Consider the following 21,818-nt stretch of genomic DNA (forward strand, 5'->3'; position numbering starts at 1 on the left):
TCAGGTCCCTTCTATATGCCTTTCAGACCCACTCTCCTGAGTGAACATTTAGGGAACACATCCCAGAAGCAAAGCAACCAAAGTCTCTAAATTCAATTTATGATATTAACACAGAACTCACATATATTAATATTTATCCATATGTACGAAGGAAAATAAACCCCACCTTATAATACGTTTCTTAGGATAATAAATGCTACATAGTTTTGAAAATGATGAGTGAAAAAGACATGGAATTTTTAAAAATTTAAATGAATGAACAAAAAGGAGCACCAAGACACTGAAGCCACAACTGGATCAAATGTACCCTCCTCTGCAGGCAGATTTCATTCCCATTCAAAGGTGCTTAGAAACCTGAACCTGTAAATTTACAGGCCTAGAACCTTCTAAGCTCCTGGACAAAAGAACCACAACCACAAGAGGTCTTTCCTGTTCTGACTGAGCCAGAGCCCTTTATCCATGGCACATGCGTGTGTGTTCAGTCTCTCAGTCAAGTCTGACACTTTGTGAATCCATGGACTGTAGCCCGTCACACTCCTCTGTCCATTGGATTCTCCAGGCAAGAATACTGGACTGGGCTGCCACACCTTCCTCAGGGGATCTTCCCGACCCAGGGGTCAAACCTGTATCTCCCATGTCTCCTGCACTGATAGGTGGGTTCTTTACTGCTAACGTCACTTGGGAAGCCATCCACCACACAGTGTCACAAAAACACAACTCAGCTTTTGGAATGAGTACGACAGCTTTCAAGGAAATTTTTCAATCAAATAACCACTTTAATAGCCTCAAAATATCCTATGAGCACTTTCAGAATTGAGATGTTAAATATTTTACAATCTTGAAAATATATAAAAATATACAACCCAGAATTCTCAATATCTAAACATAATATTCCCCTATTAAATAGTCCCAGCTAATCTGGTTAGCTGATCCCAGCTAATTAGACTTAAATTGAAGAAAGTGGGGAAAACCACTAGACCATTCAGGTATGACATAAATCAAATCCCTTACGATTACAGAGAGGAAGTAACAAATAGACTCAAAGGATTAGATCTGACAGGGTGCTTGAAGAACTATGGATGGAAGTGCATGACATTGGATAGGATGCATCACCATCCCCAAGAAAATGAAAGGCAAAAAGGCAAAACGGTTGTCTGTGGAGGCCTTACAAATAGCTGAGAAAAGAAGAGAAGCTAAAGACAAATGAGAAAAGGAAAGACATACCCATCTGAATGCAGAGTTCTGAAGAATAGCAAGGAGAAATAAGAAAGCCTTCCTCAATGATCAATGTAAAGTAACAGAGGAAAACAACAGAATGGGAGACTAGAGATCTCTTCAAAATTAGAGATACCAAGGGAACATTTCATGCAAAGATGGGCACAATGAAGGACAGAAATGGTATGGACCTAACAGAAGCAGAAGATATTAAGAAGAGGTGGCAAGAATACACAGAACTATACAAAAAAGATCTTCATGACCCAGATAAGCATCATGGTGTGATCATTCAACTAGAACCAGACATCCTGGAATGAGAAGTCAACTGGGCTTTAGGAAGCATCACTATGAACAAAGCTAGTGGAGGTGATGGAATTCCAGTTGAGCTATTTCAAATCCTAAAAGATGATGCTGTGAAAGTGCTGCACTCAATATGCCAGCAAATTTGGAAAACTCAGCAGTGGCCCCAGGACTGGAAAAGGTCAGTTTTCATTCAATCTCAAAAAAAGGCAATGCCAAAGAATGTTCAAACCACTGCACAATTGCACTCATCTCACATACTAGCAAAGTAATGCTCAAAATTCTCCAAGCCACGTTTCAATAGTACATGAACCATGAACTTCCAGATGGTCAAGCTGAATTTATAAAAGCCTGAGGAACCAGGATCAAATTGCCAACATCTGCTGGATCATCAAAAAAAGCAAGAGTTCCAGAAAAAAACCTACTTCTGCTTCATTGACTACGCCAAAACCTTTGTGTGGATCACAACAAACTGGAAAATTCTGAAAGAGATGGGAATACCAGACCACCTGACCTGCCTCCTGAGAAATCTGTATGCAGGTCAGGAAGCAACAGTTAGAACCAGACATGGAACAACAGACTTGTTCCAAATCCAAGGAAAGGAGTACATAAAGGCTGTATATTGTCACCCCGCTTATTTAACTTATATGCAGAGTATATCATGAGAAATGCTGGACTGGATGAAGCTGAAATCAAGATTGCCAGGAGAAACATCAATAACCTCAGATATGCAGATGACAGCACCCTTATGGCAGAAAGTGAAGAAAAACTAAAGAGCCTCTTGATGAAAAGCGAAAAAGTGAAAGAGGACAGTGAAAAAGTTGGCTTGAAACTCAACATTCAGAAAACAAAGATCATGGGGAAGCACTGGAAACAGTGAGAGACTTTTCTTGGGCTCCAAAATCACTGCAGATGGTGACTGCAGCCATGAAATTAAAAGGCACTTGCTTCTTGGAAAAAAAGCTATGACCCACCTAGACAGTATGTTAAAAAGCAGAGCCATTACTTTGCCAACAAAGGTCCGTCTAGTCAAAGCTATGGTTTTTCCAGTAGTCATGTATGGATGTGAGATTTGGACTATAAAAAAAGCTGAGCGCTGAACAATTGATGCTTTTGAACTGTGGTGCTGGGGAAGACTCTTGAAGAGTCCCTTGGACTGCAAGGAGATCCAACCAGTCAATGCTAAAGGAAATCAGCCCTGAATATTCACTGAAAGGACTGATGCTGAAGCTGAAAGTTCAATTCTTTGTCCAACTGATGTGAAGAACTGACTCATTGGAAAAGACCCTGATGCTGGGAAAGATTGATGGCGGGAGGAGAAGGGGACGACAGAGGATGAGATGGTTGGATGGCATCACCGACTCAATGGACATGAGTTTGAGCAAGCTCCGGGAGTTGGTGATGGACAGGGAAGCCTGGCATGCTGCAGTCCATGGGGTCACAAAGAGTAGGACATGACTGAGCAACTGAACTCAACTGAATCTGGTTTGGATGAATCAGAGATTATTTCTCAAGGCCACTGAGAAATAATGCTGAGAAATGGTGCTCCAGCTTAAACAGGACACACACATCATCCTAGGACCCAGCTCAGAGCATCTCATGTGTTAGGTCTGGGATGTGGCCCACAATCTGTTTTCCAACAACTGCCCCATGTGGTTTTGATACAAGATGCTATCACACCACTGGACTGGACACCAGATGAATTTACCTGGGGGAGGAGGTGAAGATGATAAATTTCAAAGGCAACAAAGATACTAAAGTGGTGAAGACAAGGACAACAGTAATGACAGATTCAAGAAACAATGGATTTAGTGGAGAACTACACAGACATCGACACTGAGAAGCAGTCCAGAGAAACCAATCATACTGGATACTGGATTGACTCCAGATGTACTAACAGAGAACTCACAATCCAGCGACCTTGGGCTCTGATCACAGTGAGGAGGCATCAGCCTGTTGGAGGCTGGGTTCAGGCCTCCTCATCACTCCTGAGTCACTGTGTCACAGACACAAGCTCAGTGGTATAGAGGGCACACAGAAGCTACTACAGACATCTTCCAAGTAAAGAACACTTTACATCATCATCAGGTTCCATGCTAACTGTCATGACCCTGGAGGTCAAGGAATGCAGAATAAAGCATCAAGTTCATGTTCCAGCCTGTCACTTCAGAATGGGTAACAGAAAGATGTTAGAGCACGCGAAGATGAAAGATTCGAGTAATAAGAGAACCCCAACGGCTGTACACAAATCACCAACACCTTATTCAACATGGAGGGAGAAAAGGACCCTCTTTCTTCCAAAGTCTAAAGCACGAAACTGCCCATCTCTGTCAATTATTTTGGTTGCGTTAAGCTCCATACTGACCTCCAAGTACCTGGTCATAGTCTTGACACCTGCGCTAATTTTTAACTGTGGAATCAACATCATTCACCACCAAAAACAGCAGGATTTTATCAAATTTTTTTCTTCTCATGACTAAACTCCTACAACAAGGAGTAACTCTTGCCCTTGGAGACAGTCTGCACTGCCTGTAACTGTGCCACCTTCTAGGGAAGCTCATGAAGGCCCTGATGAGCTCATGAGCCGACCGTGTCCCTAGAAGAAACACATCCAGGCAGGGCACAGAAGGGCACCTGGAATTTACAAAGGAGGAAAACTTGCTGGAAGACGTACCATCGCCAGTCTCCATGAGCTCGGCATTGCCATACTTCGGGGCTGTCCGCGACGTCGTGGAGCCTTGCGGCCTTTCTACTTGTATTGCATGTTCTGAGGTGTAAGTGGTTACGTCAGGAGGTGCAGAGTGATTTTCTGTAAAGAAGCAAACTGTAAGTTTTCTGGTAATCATGATACATTTATTATGAAAGCTACATAAGCAGTTAAGTTTTCCAAAATGCCACATCCTAAGAAGAGGACAAGATTCTGAATCAAAAACTAAAACAAAAACTTAGGCATAAAGATGGTCTTTACCATAATTTACACTGCTCAACATGAACAAAGTTAGGTAAAACTTCAGACACAATATCACTGCAGGACCCACATCAATGACTCACTGTAACATTTTAATTAGAATAATGTCATCAAGTGGCCAATGGAAGAAGATAGTGTAAGTTATGTGTTTGCTCATAACAGAGTAATTTTCTTGTCTGTCATAGCAGAGGCAGTTAAGAGTTCAAGCTTTAGACATAGAGAGCCTAGGGTTTGACTCCCAATTCTGCAAATTCTTGAGACCTTGGAAAGCATGCTGACCCCTATACTTTGGTCTCTTCATCCATCAAATGGGAAAAATGGTAACTAGTTGCTTGTTCATACACATATGTAAATGAGTTAACATATGTGAAGTTTGTAATACTACACAGGGTTATCAAAACTATCCCCAAGAAAAAGAAATGCAAAATAGGCAAAACAGTTGTCTGAGGAGGTCTTATAAACAGTGGAGAAAAGAAGAGAAGCGAAAGGCAAAGGAGAAAAGGAGAGATGTATCCATCTGAAGGCAGAGTTCCAAACATTAGCAAGGAGATAAGAAAGCCTTACTCAATGATCAATGCAAAGAAATAGAAGAGGACAACAGAATGGGAAAGACTAGGGATCTCTTCAAGGAAGTCAGATACCAAGGGAACATTTCGTGCAAAGATGGGCACAATAAAGTACAGGAATGGAAAAAAACAAAACAAAACAAAAAGGACAGAAATGGGATGGATCTAACAGAAGGAGAAGATATTAAGAACAGGTGGCAAGAATAAGATCTTAATGACCCAAATAACCACAATGGTGTGATTATTCACCTAGAGCCAGACATCCTGGAGTGTGAACTTGAGTGGGCCTTAGGAAGCATCACTATGAACAAAGCTAGTGAAGGTGATGGAATTCCAGCTGTGCTATTTCAAATCCTAAAAGATGATGCTGTGAAACTGCTGGCATTCAATATGCCAGCAAATTTGGAAAACTCAGCAGTGGCCACAGGACTGGAAAAGGTCAGTTTTCAAAGAAGGGCAATACTAAAGAATGTTCCAACTACTACATAACTGCACTCATTTCAGATGCTAGCAAAGTAATGCTCAAAATTTTCCCAGTAGGCTTCAACAGTATGTGAACCAAGAACTTCCAGATGTTCAAGCTGGATTTTAAAAAGGCAGAGGAACCAGACATCAAATTGCCAACATCCAGTGGATCATTGGAAAAGCAAGGGAATCCCAGAAAACCATCTACTTCTGCTTCACTGACTACGATAAAGCTTTTGACTATGTGGATCACAACAAACTGTGGAAAATTCTTCAAGAGATGAGATTACCATACCACCTTACCTGCCTTCTGAGAAATCTCTATGCAGGTCAAGTTAGAACAGGACATGGAACAACAGACTGGTTCCAAATCGGGAAAGAAGTACGTCAAGGCTGTATATTGTCACCCTACTTATTTAACTTCTATGCAGAGTACATCACGAGAAATGCTGGGATGGAGGAAGCACAAGCTGGAATCAAGATTGCTGGGAGAAATATCAATAACCTCAGATATGCAGATGACACCACCCTTATGGCAGAAAGTGAAGAAGAACTAAAGGGCTTCTTGATGAAAGTGAAAGAGGAGAGTGAAAAAGTTGGCTTAAAGCTCAACATTCAAAAAACTAAGATCATGGCATCTGGTTCCATCACTTTATGGCAAATAGCTGGGGAATAACTGGGAACAGTGACAATCTTTATTTTCTTGGGCTCCAAAATCATTGCAGATGCTGACTGCATCCATGAAAGTAAAAGACACTTGCTCCTTGGAAGAAAAGTGAAAAAAGTGAAAGTCACTCGGAGTCTGACTCTTTGAGACCCCCACGAACTAGACAGTCCATGGAATTCTCCAGCCCAGAATACTGGAGTGGGTAGCCTTTCCCTCCTCCAGGGGATCTTCCCAACCCAGGGATCAAACCCAGGTCTCCCACATTGCAGGTAGATTCTTTACCATCTGAGCCACAGGGGAAGCCCAAGAATACTGGAGTGGGTAGCCTTTCCCTTCTCCAGCGGATCTTCCCAACCCAGGAATTGAACCAGGGTCTCCTACATTGCAGGTGGATTCTTTACCAACTATCAGGGTAAAGAGCTATCAGGGAAGCCCCCTTTGAGGAAAAGCTATGACAAACCTAGACAGAGTATTAAAAAACGAAGACATTTCTTTGCTGACAAAGGTCCATATAGTCAAACCTATGTTTTTTCCAGTAGTCATGTATAGATGTGAGAGTTGGACCATAAAGACATTTGAGTGTCAAAGAATTGATGCTTTTGAACTGTGGTATTGGAGAAGACTTGAGAGGCCCTTGGACTGCAAGGAGACCGAGCCAGTCAATCCTAAAGGAAATCAACCCTGAATATTCACTGGAAGGACTGATGCTGAAGCTCCAATTCTTTGGCCACCTGATGCGAAGAACTCACTCATTTGAAAAGATCCTGATGCTGGGAAAGACTGAAGTCAGTAGGAGACAAGGACAACAGAGGACAAGATGGTTGGATGGTATCACCAACTGAACACACCTGAGTCTGAGCAAGCTCTGGGAGATGAACGATAGGGAAACCTGCGTGCTGCAGTCCATGGGGTCTCAAAGAGTTAGACATGACTGAGTGACTGAACAACACATGTGAAATTCTTAGAACAATTCATGATAGAAAGTGAACATCTAAAAAATAGTGGCTATTTTAGTATCTGTTTTAGCATGAACAGTATTGAACAGTCCAGTCATTCAAAAAACAATTGTTTACATTTATTGTATGGGACTGCGTTCTGCACATGAGACATGCAGTGGGCCCTCCACACATTACTTGATGATAAAACCTAAGAACTTAAATGGTTAAATGGAGAAAGCACAATTTTGCATTTATTAAGTAAGACATATGACTTCCCTGGTGGTACAGTGGATAAGAACCCATCTGCCAATGCAGGGAACATGGGTTCAATCCTTGGTTCAGGAACTAAGCCTGTGTGCCACAACGACTGAGCCTGCATGCTGGAACTACTGAAACCTATGAGCCCAGAGCCTGAGCTCAACAAGAGAAGCCACCACAATGAGAAGCCCACAGACAACAGTTAGAGAGTAGCTCCTGCTCTCAGCAACTGGAGAAAGCCCACACGCAGCAAAGACCTAGGCACAACCAACCATAAATAAATATTTTGAGTATGTCAAATGAGACTTGTGATGTCATTTTATACATAGTAAGTTCTAGTAATGGGTATTATACTATTAATTTTGATTTGTTAAGCCTTACGACACAGAAACTACTAAGATTTAACTAGTTTGTCAAGATTCTGTAATTCCACGTGACAAAAGCATAGTATTTTGTGCTGTTAAAGGGGAACAGGTGCTGGAAAGCCTTTCTCCTGTGGCCACTGCCTACCTTGGCACTACAAATGAAGGCCAGTTTAAACTGTGAACTCACTAATGAAAAGCACAAGAACAAGGTAAAACAGAACACCAAAGAGATCACAGAAAGAACATTGTTTACAGACTGTGCTAAACAAGAAGCCTGGGCATGTCCAGTTGATTTTGCTGGGACCTGTATGCCGGGGGACTCAAATTTTAGCTGTTGTGCAAATGTCTGGAAACCACCTCAGTCATGGGTATGGTCCTGAGGTTGCAGGTAATTTTAACAAGTAGGTAGATTGGCAAGTCCCGAATCCGCCTGAAGTGAAGAGACTGACTTCTGTGGCAGTGAACATGTATACATTAAGAGATATTACACCAAGTGAGACTTGAGGCCGAGAAATATTAACCTGAACTCCTAGGTAAGCTTCAAATGTAGCAACAGTCCAACCAATGCAGGTGCTTGGGCCTCTGGAGCCCCTTGAGCCCAGGCACACTAATCAGCGCCTGGAAAACATACATGGGAGCTGAGTGCTGGGCCACCAGGAGTCACCTGACTAGTCCTCAGGTCCACGTCTCAGAGCTCATCACCTGGGACCGGTTATCGACTTTCCTATGCCTCCATCCCTCATCCTGTAAAAGGAGGTGATGATGACAGTGCCTACCTCTGAGTGACAGTGGGAATCACACAGATAAAGGGACACAAGCACTGGTGTTACCAGACATGCAGACAGACGTGCCAGGAGAGGAACACACGGGCAGTTCATGGTACCCACAACTACTCTTCCAGAGTCTGAGCCTGCAGATCGCTGAGAAATAACAGCTGGCATCAGCCCCTAAGCATAGGCCATCAGTAGAGAGCCCAGCTCCCCACTTCTCATCTCCCTGTTCCAGAAGTGCCCAGGCTGTTATGTACTGAACTATGTCCTCTCGAAATTCACATGTTGGAATCTAGTCCCCAGGTCCTCAGAAGGTGACTGTTTGGAGACAGTGGTCTTTTTAAAATAAATTTATTCACGGTTGTACTGGTTTTCATTGCTGCCTATAGGCTTTCTCTAGCTGTGGGAAGCAAGGGCTACTCTCCAGTTGTGGTGTGTGGGCTTCTTGCTGCAGTGGCTTCTCTCATTGTGGACTGTGGGGAAGGGCACACGGGCTTTAGTAGTTGTGGTGCAAGGGCTTAGTTGCTCTGTAGCATGTGGAATCTTCCCAGACCAGGGGTTGAACCCATGTCCCCTGCATTCGCAGGTGGATTCTTAATCACTGGACCACAAGGGAAATCTGAGACAGTGATCTTTAAAAAGATAATTAAGGCATAAATGAAGCCACCAAGAAGGGCCCTAATTCAATCTAACTGGTGTCCTTGTGAGAAAAGATGAGGTCACAGATACCCACAGAGAAGACAGCTGTCTACATGCCCAGCAGAGAGGCCTCAGAAGAAACTGCTGACACTGTGATCTCAGACTTCCAGCCTCCAGGATTGCAAACCACGGAATGAAAGTTGTTTGTGTTTCAAGTGCTTTGTTATGGCTGCTTGAGCCACCTGACATACACCCTTAAGGTAAATTTCTTAGATCACAGCCCAGAAAAAGCTCACCTGTTAGAGAGAGGAGGGTGGGGGTGGGATGCTTTGTCAGACTGCTGAGGACCATTTAAATGACCTCCTTAATATTTCAGACACTGCATTCATTCATTCTCTTCATTTCCCCCGCATTTGCTTTTGCCAAACAGACCTTATTTCATGTTTTAATATAATCTAGTTCTCCATGGCTGAGTAGTTAACTCACAGGGGCCTCATATTTCAAATAAAACTACAATAGATGCCAACATATGATGCATAACATTTCAAATTAGCCACATAAGACAAAAGCAGCTAAAACGTTAAGCTTACTGCATTTCCATCTTACTCAGATTTACTTGTTCTTGTTACATGGTAGCCACATCACTGTGATGGCCAACAAGTCTTTGTGCTGAGCGGCCACTTTGAAGGTGGGAAAAGGAACCATTCCAATACATCTGGTGATTAAGACATAGGAGCAGTGACAGCTGCGTGACTTCAATGTGCTTTCCAAATTTATTTATATGCCAGCCCCTCCCCCTCCCCTGCAAACTCCCCACATATGCTGTCACTGCAGGATCATAAACCCAGCAGCTGGCTGCTGTTATGAAGCCAAGAACATTCTGCCACTGCAGTGACACACAGTGCCCTGATTCATCTGGATAAAGATAAGGCCTCCAGGCATTTAACTCTGAGTTCGATATCTATTTTTTGGTAGTGTTTAAAAGACCTTTGTATATAAAAGATGCTCAAGAAACATTTGATGGGTAAGATAAAACAGAGTGTGGCTGAAGGTGCAGGTTCAAAGGTCTAAAGTGCACATCAGCCCCAGGCTTGAGACCTATCAGGTCCAAATGTACCAGGACCTGAAGACCAAGGATTCTCATCAGAGCAGGTTTGCATCTTCTGAGCCAGATGACCCACCGTTCCTGAGTTCAATTTCCCAAAACTCTTAAAATAAACAGAAAAATGGCAGCCATCTTTCCAGCCACCTATCAGGTGTCACCTCTTTTGTGACTGCCCCAGAGCTACTGTGACAGCTTTGCACCTGTTTCCTGACAGGTGGGACCTGTTCCATCCACCCTGGTATGGCTTCTGTTCCCAGCAGCTGCCATGGGTTCCTGAAGACCCTGGACTCAAGGCACTAGGGGAAGATGGGAGGGGAGTGTGTTTGGCCTTCTTCCAGGACAGTATCTGCTGTCTTGGCGCCACCAGTACCAGAGGTCCATCTCACTCACTGCATCCCCTCCCATTTGGGATGTTAGTCTGTTACTCTTGCCAACCATCCAACCCTGTGGATGGCTGTTTTAGCCATGACCATTTCAGGGTACTAGCTGACCTTCCTGCTCAGCTCCACCATGGATTCCATGCGTCCTTGAACCACCCCCTTCCCTATCTCCACTCTTGCAGGTGTCCAGCTCAGTCCGGCTCTTGTGTCCTATTCAGATGCTGAAGTTGCCCAATACCCAGCTCACATCGCTTGCACTCAGCAAACATTGGCATGATAGTTCAAAGAATGAACGAACACAAGAATGAGTACACCAGAGCACTTAATGACTGGAGATAATGCGCTTCTGTTTCTCACATTGCTAAAAAGCAACTTTCCTTAATTCTGACTAGGGACCTCAGGGGTCCAGTGGTCAGAGAAGCTACTTTCAGCCTGTTATTTTTAGTGCCCAAATAACTTCTAAAATAAGAGAAGAAAAAGGGGAAATCTGTTCTTCATGTGTAGAAAGCTAAGTACTCATTGTCCACTAACTGATGACAAGTAAGGAGAGCCGTGTTAAGGAACCCAGCCTTCCATCTGTCAACAGGGCCCTCCCAAGTCTCCCCTGGTCAATACGACCTCTTCTGTCACTGAGCAGGAAGTGATGTAGGCCCTCAGACCACCCGTCCATCCAGCTGCTCTGGCTTCCTAAGACGACATGGCTGTGCCCTCCACATGGAAGCAGAAAACCGGGTTCCTCAATGGAAACGTGGAGGTAATATTACCCAGTGAAAGGCGCCTGCAACGACGCTGAGCAAAGCAGTCAGAGCATCCAGCCTGTCGCTGGAGATGCTGCTTGGCTGCCCACTGTACCAACCTGTTTTCCACGTGCGGGTCACCAGAAGAGCAGGCCTTCCTCCTTGGTTTCCCCCAAAACATCCACCTCCCCAGTTTGACAGAAGTCCCAACAGGAGGGTTCTACTGGTGTGTCACCCATGTGTCATACTGACACATGACAATGTAAGTGAAGATTTATCTCCTTACTCTTTAATAATCACTTGGGGAAAGAACAGTATGCCGTGGTTACCAGTGAGAGCGTGTGTGAAACACTGCTAATGGCAATTCACAGTTGCTTTTCAGATTTGTAGACTAAACCTGGAGATGGTTAGAAAGGGTTCAATATTCAAATATTTCTCTTAGCCAAAGCTCTAAGAAATTGACTTTAGCAGGATTACACAGGTTCTCAGACCTGGAACGGCCTTCTTCCCACATTTATGCCACAAATATCCCATAAAAATTTGACAGCTACTGTTAGACAAATCTCAGGATAGTCTAATATCAGAACAGAAATCTTTAACTTTTTGTTTTGTATTGGGACATAGCTGATTAACAAACAATGCTGTGATACTTTCAAGTGAACAGGGAAGGCTCAGCCATACGTGTACATGTACCCAGTCTCCCCCAAACTCCCCTCCCATCCAGGCTGCCACATAACATTGAGCAGAGTTCCATGTGTTGTATGGTAGGTCCATGTTGGGTTATCCATTCTAAATATAGCAGTCAGAAGAGAAACCTTTAACTCCTGACAATAGCTTCTCGACTTTTACATCCACAAACTTAACTTCCTGCCAAAGGGCTCCAACTACCACAGACCTGCAGGACCACAGATGCAGACAGCTGTGATGGGGACACTGGAATTTTATCATTTATGCTAAGTTTAACTGTATTTCTGTGTGTTTTTAACCAGCAGGTCCAAGCTGGAACAAAAAAGCCAAGGGGAAGCCAGCCCCGGGCGTCACGAGCAGGTGCTCCCACATCCGACAGATGGGGGTCTGGCTCCTGAGGACCACTTACTAGCTGGTGCCATGGGCGCCACATCCACTCCCTAGGCCTCGGCGTTCTCATCAGTGGAGCTGCAGTGTGCTGACACTTGCTCCTCACTGAGGCTGAGGGCACAAGCAACACTGCACCCACACATTCGGCAGTGATGGTGACACTGCCATCCTCGTGCTCAAGCCCACAGGCTCTGCTTCTGCCATTTCTCCCCTTGTGTGGGGATCCTTTCCTCTCATGAGTTCCAGGAAATAAATCTGTGAGACTCAAGTGCATAAAGCGTAAATAACTGTTACTACTTCCTGAGTCATACGTATTTGAACTTTGGGAAAAGACAGCATATTAAAAAGCAGAGACATTACTTTGCCAACAAAGGTCCGTCTAGTCAAAGCTATGGTTTTTCCAGTGGTCATGTATGGATGTGAGAGTTGGGCTATAAAGAAAGCTGAGCGCCAAAGAATTGACACTTCTGAACTGTGGTGTTGGAGAAGACGCTTGAGTCCCCTGAAGTGCAAGGAGATCCAACCAGTCAACCTAAAGGAAATCAGTCCTTTATATTCATTGGACAGACTAATGCTGAAGCTGAAATTCCAATACTTTGGCCACCCGATGCGAAGAACTGACTCACTGGAAAAGACCCTGATGCTGGTAAAGATTGAAGGCACTAGGAGAAAGAGATGGCAGAGGATGAGATGGCATCACCGACTCAACGGGCACAAGTCTGAGGAAGCTCTGGGAGTTGGTATTGAACAAGGAAGCCTGGCGTGCTGCAGTCCATGGGGTCGCAAAGAGTTGGACACAACTGAGCTGAACTGAACAGATGTCGCTCTGCTCTATGCACCAAGGTGTGAGCAGCAGGCCCCAGGTACTCCTGCAGCATGAAGCATGTCCTGGATGAAGGGTTAGGATAATTATGGGTCAAAAGCCATGACTTTGAATCTAAGTATAAAATTCAAATAAATAAAATCAGTTTCAAGCTGCAAAAGCCCCAAAGCATTTTTGGAGAAAAGCGGCAGGAGCAGATCTGTGCCCTGACAACATCAACAGGGCAACAAGGACAGCATGAACAGGACAGACAGAGGCCAGAAGGGCTACAGTAATGAGACTAAAGGTGTGGTGCCTGGAGCCGGGATCCAGGGAGTAGTGATGGAGCAGAAGGAGGCCTGCATTACACGTGGCAGTCGAATGCCCAGAACAAGGGTTCTGCTGGTCTGAGGACAGCAGGACCTCGTTAGACAGCTTGATCTCAGGACACAGGCCAGGCTGAGGGGCAGGGTCAAGAGGCACTCTGAAATGTGGATGGGAGAAGGAAGTAAGGATTTGAAAGTCATGAAAGAGCAGGTAGCCTTAAAGACTGTGGGAGTGGATGACATGGGCAAGAACACAAAGAGACAGGATGGGGAGAGGAGCCACCAGAGGAGAGGCAAGGGCAGAGGGGAAGGAGAACCAGGGTGTGGTACCAGCGGGCGAGGAGAGAAAAAGTAGTCATCACAACCAGAGCTCTGGTTTCCAGAGGAGAGAAGTGAAGCCGCAACAGAGGAGAGAGTTGAGTCAGCAGATGTGGGAGGAGCCAGGATCCAGAATGAGGACAAGAAGATGAGCCTTGGAAAGAAGGAGCTTTCTTTCCCAGAAAAGGAATCACAGCAAAAAAAAAAACAAAAACATGAATGGAGAAAGACAGGGAAACATGTGAGCTGGAAAGGGATCAGTGGTGAGAGATGTTCGACAAGGAGATAGACTAAGATCCATGGTGACACTCCCTTAATTTCAGTATCTGTAGATCTCAGCTTTATTATGAACAGATGAAGAAAATGCAGGATTAGAAGCCAAACCTAGGACCTAACTAAAAATTCCCACAGTCATGTTGGCCAAAGAGATATACCTCTCAAGCCAGGCTTCTTTTAGTACAGAATCACCCACAGAGCCACAGAAACACGCAGTAATTGATGGAAGAGTCTCACAGGCCTTGTGTTACCTAATGCAAATTTTCTTTTCCTGCTTACTTTTTCAATAGCATGGTTTAAAATTCTCTACAACAGGAGCTGGCAAACTATGGCTCACGGGGTGGCCTGTCAGCTGTGTTTATAAATGAAGTCTTGCTGGTGCGCAGCCATGCCTGCTGTTCACGCACTGTCTGTTGCTCTTGAGCCAGGGCACTGAGGAACGGCAGCAGGGACTGTATGGCCCACAAAGCCTGACACCCACTCTCTGGCCCTTTCCTGGAAAAACTGGCGGACATTGCCTCTGAATCAGGAAACTCCAGCTGCTGGGGACGCCCTGGCCAGGAAGGGAGGCAAGAATGTTGCAGAGAGACCCCAGCCCCAGTGGTGCAGGCTTTCCTAATACCACCATCCTTGGTGTGTAGTTCGTATTTTAAGATTGTAAATGTCTGAGAAGTATCAGTAAAGAGATTATGAAAGAAGTGATACTATGGATGATTATACATAAATAAATTATGGTTATTTATTACATTCAGCCCTCTGAGCAAATTCCCTAGAAAACCAGAATCTAGATCCTGAACAAATGCCAGGCTCCAGGCTAATTATGCATCAAGCACATGGAGGCATGTCTACCTGCTTAGCAGGATCGATACAGGAAAACTGATGAGAATTTCCTTGCTGATACAAACAGCAGCATTCATGCTGATAAACTCTATGATACTCTGGAAATGCAATTACTTCTATGAATATCTGGCTAATGACAATATACCCCTACACATGCAGATGAAACATAAATGAGACATCATTTCAAATGCATCAGTCACAAAGATGACACACATCTTACCTATACATCTGTAGCTCATTAAGAAGTCTCTTTAATTTCTTGACTATACAAATTTTGATGCTGAATGTATAACAATGTTATCTATTCTGCTTTGTTCTTATTTCTTAATCTAGAAATGTATTAATAGTTTCTCCTCACTTTCTCTATTTCCATGTAGCTAATTCCTATAATATTTTACTCCAGTGCCTTTTTATAAATATGTTTCTTGAAGTTTCAAGTGTTGCTTTAATTCTTCTGGTTACTCTAAATTATGCCCCTTGACTTCTGATAAAGTATTTTAGAGGTACTAATCCTTTGCCAATTGTCTCAGGAACACGGCATGCACGAAGGTTCTGTAAACATGTTCTGGTTTTCTCTCTTGACAATGTGGAGGCCCTGTTCTGTATAGGTTGCAGAGGCCATTGCACGGTGCGTCCATCTTCCTGAGTCACAAATGTGCACACCTCAGGCGTTAGCATCTTGTGACAGGGATGCCTCGAGCCCTCATTGTCAGTGCTCAAGTGTGAATACCATCTAGCAGAGCCACAGGAACAAAGATTCCCTGGATGGGGACCACGTCATCCACTAAGCCAGTCTGACAGGAGGTGCGTGGTGCCCCTGTGCATCAGGATGGACATACAAGGATACAGGACTTCCTTCTAAGACGACAGTGCAGAAGTACCACTCACTTGTCTGTCACTTGGTGGTCTCTAACCACTCATTTTCCCTCTGCCCACCGGGTGAGAGACATTTCCATAGACTCTATCCAAGTGCCTCACCTCGAGAGGTGCATTCCTCTTTGCACCCAAGGTACAAAGTGGTGGTTTATTTGACCCTACGTACCTTAAAACACACACGTACACATAATACTTTCTTATTTTGCAGGCTTTTGATGGCCTCAACAAAAGGTCCAATACTGTCAATTCTGAATTTTCACTTCTTTGGCTTTTGTCACAGGGATAAAAAAAATCTTAATTCTCCTTTTCTTCTTATTTTGCCACTGCTTTTTTTCAACAAAATTTGTTTTGCATTTATAGAAAATTCCTAGATATTCTAGGAGCTTATCTTTGTGCCAAATTAGAAATTAGTGAAATGTCACATACACAGAAGCTCTCTTTTAGTTACACTGAGGCTTAACACACATGAGTAATGCAATCTTTTATAGTCTGGGTAGGTTAAATTATCTGTGCTATAATTTCCTCCAATATTCCGTGTGTAACTTCATAAAGTGAGAAACAAATGCAGGGAGTAATATGTCCAAAATTATGTATTTCTCTTGGTAAGATTGAAGATATTTCCTTAAAAGTGAACTGAATCAGGAAACACACATTCCAAAGGTCAGAGTGAGGGGCAGAGGTGGAAGGAGCTTTATGCCCCACCTGTGCATGTGGCTGCTGGATGCAGCACGCTGACAGCGCCGAGGGACTGTCTCAGGTTCCTAAACACTCGGGAAAAATTTTAGTGTCCAAAAATATGTAATGGTCACAGTTTCTCTGATTTCAAATAGAGTTTCTCAGTACACAGTAATCAACATATGCTACCAAAAATGTTTTAAACTCAAATTTAATAATGCCACTTTGCATGTGAGCATTACTTTAAAAACTGTGAAGAATTTTCCTATTTTCCCCTTTTTATTCGCAACGGAAAGGTGGCAAAGGAAGGACAGATCATTCCTCTTCTTTCCACTAACAAACTAGAGCAGGCCAACAGTGACTGCTGAGGAAGCCAGCCCTCCCTGTGTCCCGCTGGGAGACAATCGGCCTCACTGCTGATTCTGGAAAGGCTGCGGCTTTTAACCTCAGCTGCACGCTGAGCAAGTGCCACTGGGGCCAATTCCTAGAAGTCAGTATGGAACTCCTCTGACTGTCATGGAGACAGTAATCTAGAAAAAAATACTGTGTGAATGTGAATCTGAGAAGGTGGCCGAGTATCGAATTCATTCATTTCACTAGCCTATTTTCTAAATGGGGATTTTTTGGATATGAGGCTAGATGTGGGAGAAGGACATGCACCTGCCCTGTGCTCAGTGCTCAACCACTGCACTGGTGTCCCTGGACGTGGCTGACCCTGCTCCACATCATTTGAATGGAGAACATACTGAACGATCTTGGCACCAAGTTCAAAGCAAGCGATTTATTTTTATGAATATTAATATTATTTAAGTATTTAAAAATCTCAATCCACAGCTGGAAATGGATGAGAACAGATCTGGAGCTCATACACCAGATGAATGTGGCACAGTGAGCGTCAGGCAAGGGTAGAGGCAGCGACAGACACCGTCAGGTACTCCAGGCTCACAGAGCCCCAGTGCTCATTCAATACACTCTTTTCCTCTAACAACTCTTACTTAATTTCCTTTTTTACAGTTTTCAAACACCTTGCCAATGCTTCCTAACTCTGTGCTTTTTTAAATACAAAGGATCCCACTTCTCATAACCTAACATACATTCTGGGAACCACCCCAGAAATCTGAATGCCTACAGCAGAAAACTGCTATAATGATGAAAGCTGCAGTGATCAAAGTCTCCCCTTTTCAAAGTAAGGGCAAACTCACTCTCAAGGGCCCAGTCATGCTTATTAGTCATGATTAAAATGTTACTTAGGAGTGCATTATAGCATGAGGAGAAGAAAATGTGTAACCAGCTATGGCTGCATGTTTCCCTAATGAGCAAGAACGCATTTCTCTACGAACAGAAAACTTCTAAATTATAGTTGTAGAAGACGTCTAGGATGTAAAAAATAGTAAAAACCAAGGGTTTCACAGAACAGTAAAGCCAACGCAGCAAAGCAGCCCAGGGGCAGAAACAGGTCTGACCTGTCCCTCGAGTGGGTTCTGAGGCCACGATGCACAGACAGGGAAAATGCAAACTAAAAGGGGTAGGGACACTCAGCAGCCACTCAGATGCACGGACAGGGAGAACAGCACAGCCGGCTGCCACGAGGCACTCACCTATGTGTGTCTGCGCCAGGACGTCAGCCAGCCTGTGGGCAGCACCGCTGCCCCCACTCTGGGTGGAAGACGACGAGGTGGTGGAGGTGGTGGAGCCGTGGATGGCCTGGCTGATCCAGTGCTCCATGTTGATGCTGCCCTGGCTGGATGTGGGAGTCCCCTGCGAGTCACCCTGGACCGAGCCTTCGTCTTCTGAGCCAGAGGAGGTATCTGTGGGACAGAGGCAGTTAGCTGCAACTGGGGCAAGCAGCACTCCCAGGCCCAGGCCCTCTCCAAACACAGACCCACCCCACACACTAACTGGTAAATGACCTTCGAACACTCTTGAGAAGTCACAAGCTTTTCAGGTGACAAATTATTTTTCAGTATAGCAAGGTCTTCATCCAGAGCACCTTACCTTACATATATATGCCAGAATCTTCTTAAAATTCCAAACTCAAAGACATCCTCACCTGTCCTCCACTCCAGACGCTGGGGATAACCAGATGTTTTTCTGTGCACTCAGACACCAAGCAAGAAGGCCATGGTGGCATTTTCTAAGACACTAAGCTTTAAAGTGTTCAAAGTGTGATGCTCTGTAGCCCTTCTTTATTCAAAGTATTTCTCTAAGCCATATGCTATTTTAAGTTGTGTGTGAGTGTGGCAGGTTGTGAATAAAAAATTTTATAATGATAGTGTTGGCATTTATGATTGTACAAAACTATCTCAAGACTCTAAATGACGGCTTACAAGATGTATTATACAGTATACCTGAAAATGCTAACCAAACAATTAAATGCACCAAAAATGACATTTCCAATAATGTTCTTTTATATTTTGCAAAGACACTTGTACAGGATTTGTTCTCCTGGAAGTTCTGTCTTTCATCATGAATGACACAGTAACACCCCAGAGGATGGAGTCAACATAAAGAAAAGTGCACACACAAATAAATCACACACACCTTGTACTTCAGACTCAGTATTTCCCATAAAAAGTGGCTCAGAAAAATGTCCAACTCCCTGAATATTGTCTAGTTTCAAAGATCTGGTTAAAATATATTTGAAGTGGGTTTGTTATCCATGTAAATCCGTTCTGTTTGTTATACACATACAAAAGTAAAATTTTCACATTCGTATTTTGGCAAATTATAACCACAAACTAAACAAATAGGATTAAGTATACTAATTATGGTTGTGTCTGACTCTTTGCAACCCCATGGACTGTAGCCCACCAGGATTCTTTGTTCATGAATTCTCCAGGCAAGAATGAATACTGCAGTGAGTTGCCATTCCCTTCTCCAGGAAATCTTCCCGACACAGGGACTGAACCCGGGTCTCCTGCATTGTAGGCAGATTCCTAGCCATCTGAGCCATCAGTGAATCCCGTGCTGATTTAAAAACAGTTCAAATTACATGTTATGGCTCAGAATTAAGAAATGAAGGAATGTAAGGAAATCAGCAAAAAGGACTCCCTTTCCTATTAGAAAATTCTATTCTTGAGATAAAGAACATTTCTTGTATTATCTTTTAAGAAAACACAAAATAACTAAGTTTTATATTTAAATTTTGTCTTACAAAGTTCAGAACTTTCATTTCTGAAGGCATGAGAAGTTGAAGAGTGGTCTGAATTAGTACCGGACATACCTGATCACATCCCTAAGCTGAAGTACGTGCTTCTATTACCCTCACTGCTTGCAAACACTCAGGACTAAACTTTACAAGACTCCAAAAAGTGCTTTATATATTCAACTATTCTTATTCCACCTTAAATTTCTCTTGTGAACAAAGGGGTGTGCCAGGTAACAGGTCTGCAGAAAAGAGAGTGGCAACCACACCATGAATAATGCTGGAACAAGAAACACACACACACAAACATACATACATACATACGTACAAAATCAAGTAAATTAGGCTCAATACTTTGTGTTTCTAACAGATACGTGGACATTTAATTTTGTGCTTCACTTCAGTTTTGAAGATAATAACGTGCGTGCGTATGTGCGTGCTAAGTTGCTTCAGCCGTGACCAACTCTGCAACCCTATGGGCTGTAGCCCTCCAGGCTCCTCTGTTCATGGGATTCGCCACAAGAACACTGGAGTAGGTTGCCATGCCCTCCTCCAGGAGATCTTCCCAACCCAGGGATTGAACCCACATCTCTTGTGTCTCCTTCATTGGCAGGCGGGTTCTTTACCTCTAGTGCCACATGTTATAGATTATAATTATTTGCACAGAGTTAAGTAGAGATATTAGGTAGTTACATAAAACTCAAGATTAAACAAAAGCAGAAATATAAATGGGGTATTACCTTCAACCATATATATCAGGGGTAGACAGACCTGTGGACCAAACTCTCTGCCTATTTTCATGACAAAGTTTTATTGGCACAGAGCTACGTCTCTCACTGATATGCTGCCCTTGGCAGCTTTAGTAACTCAATGGCAAAGCAAGCAACTGTGATACCCAAAAATACTATCTGCACTTTACAGCAAAAACTGATGTCACCAGATTTAAGTAACTGCCTGAAAGTGAAAGTCGCTCAGTCGTGTCCGACTCTTTGCGACCCCATAGACTAGACAATCCATGGAATTCTCCAGGCCAGAATACTGGAGTGGGTAGCCTTTCCCTTCTACAGGGGATCCTCCCAACCCAGGGCTCGAACCAGGGTCTCCTGCATTGCATGCAGATTCTTTACCAACTGAGCTACCAGGGAAGTAACTGCCTAAATTTTTCAATTCATTCAATTTCTTAACAGAACATTACAACCTACTGATAGTTTGAAGACTTGAGAATATGCATACACCAGTCTAAGCAGAGAAGAAATCCAACTTCTCTTGCTGTGTGAAGAATTCAATTTTATAGGACTTTAACAAAAGTCTGTATCATATTTATGCGTCTAAAATCTTAAAATGCATATTTACATAGACATTATAATGCATACATAATCATGCCAATTTTCCTTCCGAGTTTTATTTAGAGCATATACACTGTTTCTGGACTTCTGGTTCTTAAAAGCCTGAATTATAGCACCATGATTTTGAAAGCTAAAGAGACTGCAGTTGCTGGCACTAACCTAATTCTAAGGCTTGCTCATCCCTCTCTGAAGCCAACAAGGCCTGCTGCTCACCTGGGGGTGTGTAGGCGTCCATCGAGGTCTGCACAACCAAGGACCTGCGTTTGGAAGGCATAGGCACTGCCATCTTCCTTTCTTTGTGTTTAGCGAGCGCAGCCTGGACAGCTTCTGTATGGACGTCTGAAACAAAGCGGGAGCTCAATCACTCTATTGTTTGAAGACAGCCCCAAGGCCCCAAGCTTCTCTGCCTTGTTTCTGTTCCTGTAACAGAGTCTATCTTCCTACAGACACTGTCACAAATGGAAGAGTGGGGAAGGAAGGAAAGTAAATATAAGCCTGACAGTTTGAAAGCTCTAGGAAAAAGGCATTCAAATTCATTTGCAGACTTTTAACTATTCATTTTATTACCCTAGAATCTGTATAATCAGATACTGGATGTAAATCTCTGTGGTTTTTTTTTTTCTTAGTCCTTGATCTTCAAATATTTCTTCATGGGTCACATTTTCCAGCTTCATAATTCATTTTCATGTCTGTTAAGGGAAGTATGTACACCAGATATGTACAGTAATGATTTTAGCTAACAGTTTAAATATGAGTTATGGAGC

At 43.5% G+C, this 21,818-nt stretch overlaps 1 protein-coding gene across 5 annotated transcripts in view; it reads right to left on the bottom strand.

Annotated features, from left to right (window-relative positions):
- DIP2C (disco interacting protein 2 homolog C) overlaps window positions 1–21,818 on the bottom strand; it is a 294,331-nt gene that overhangs the window by 94,912 nt on the left and 177,601 nt on the right. For all 5 annotated transcript variants that reach the window (XM_027559454.1, XM_027559456.1, XM_027559453.1 and 2 more), the window contains 3 exons: window positions 21,268–21,393; window positions 18,162–18,371; window positions 4,190–4,324 (listed from right to left, as the gene is read on the bottom strand). In XM_027559454.1, coding sequence (XP_027415255.1) covers window positions 4,190–4,324; window positions 18,162–18,371; window positions 21,268–21,393 — 471 coding nt within the window. The remainder of the gene's footprint in view (window positions 1–4,189; window positions 4,325–18,161; window positions 18,372–21,267; window positions 21,394–21,818) is intronic.

This window comes from Bos indicus x Bos taurus, chromosome 13, assembly GCF_003369695.1.
Source record: "Bos indicus x Bos taurus breed Angus x Brahman F1 hybrid chromosome 13, Bos_hybrid_MaternalHap_v2.0, whole genome shotgun sequence".
Classification (NCBI taxonomy): Eukaryota; Metazoa; Chordata; class Mammalia; order Artiodactyla; family Bovidae; genus Bos; species Bos indicus x Bos taurus.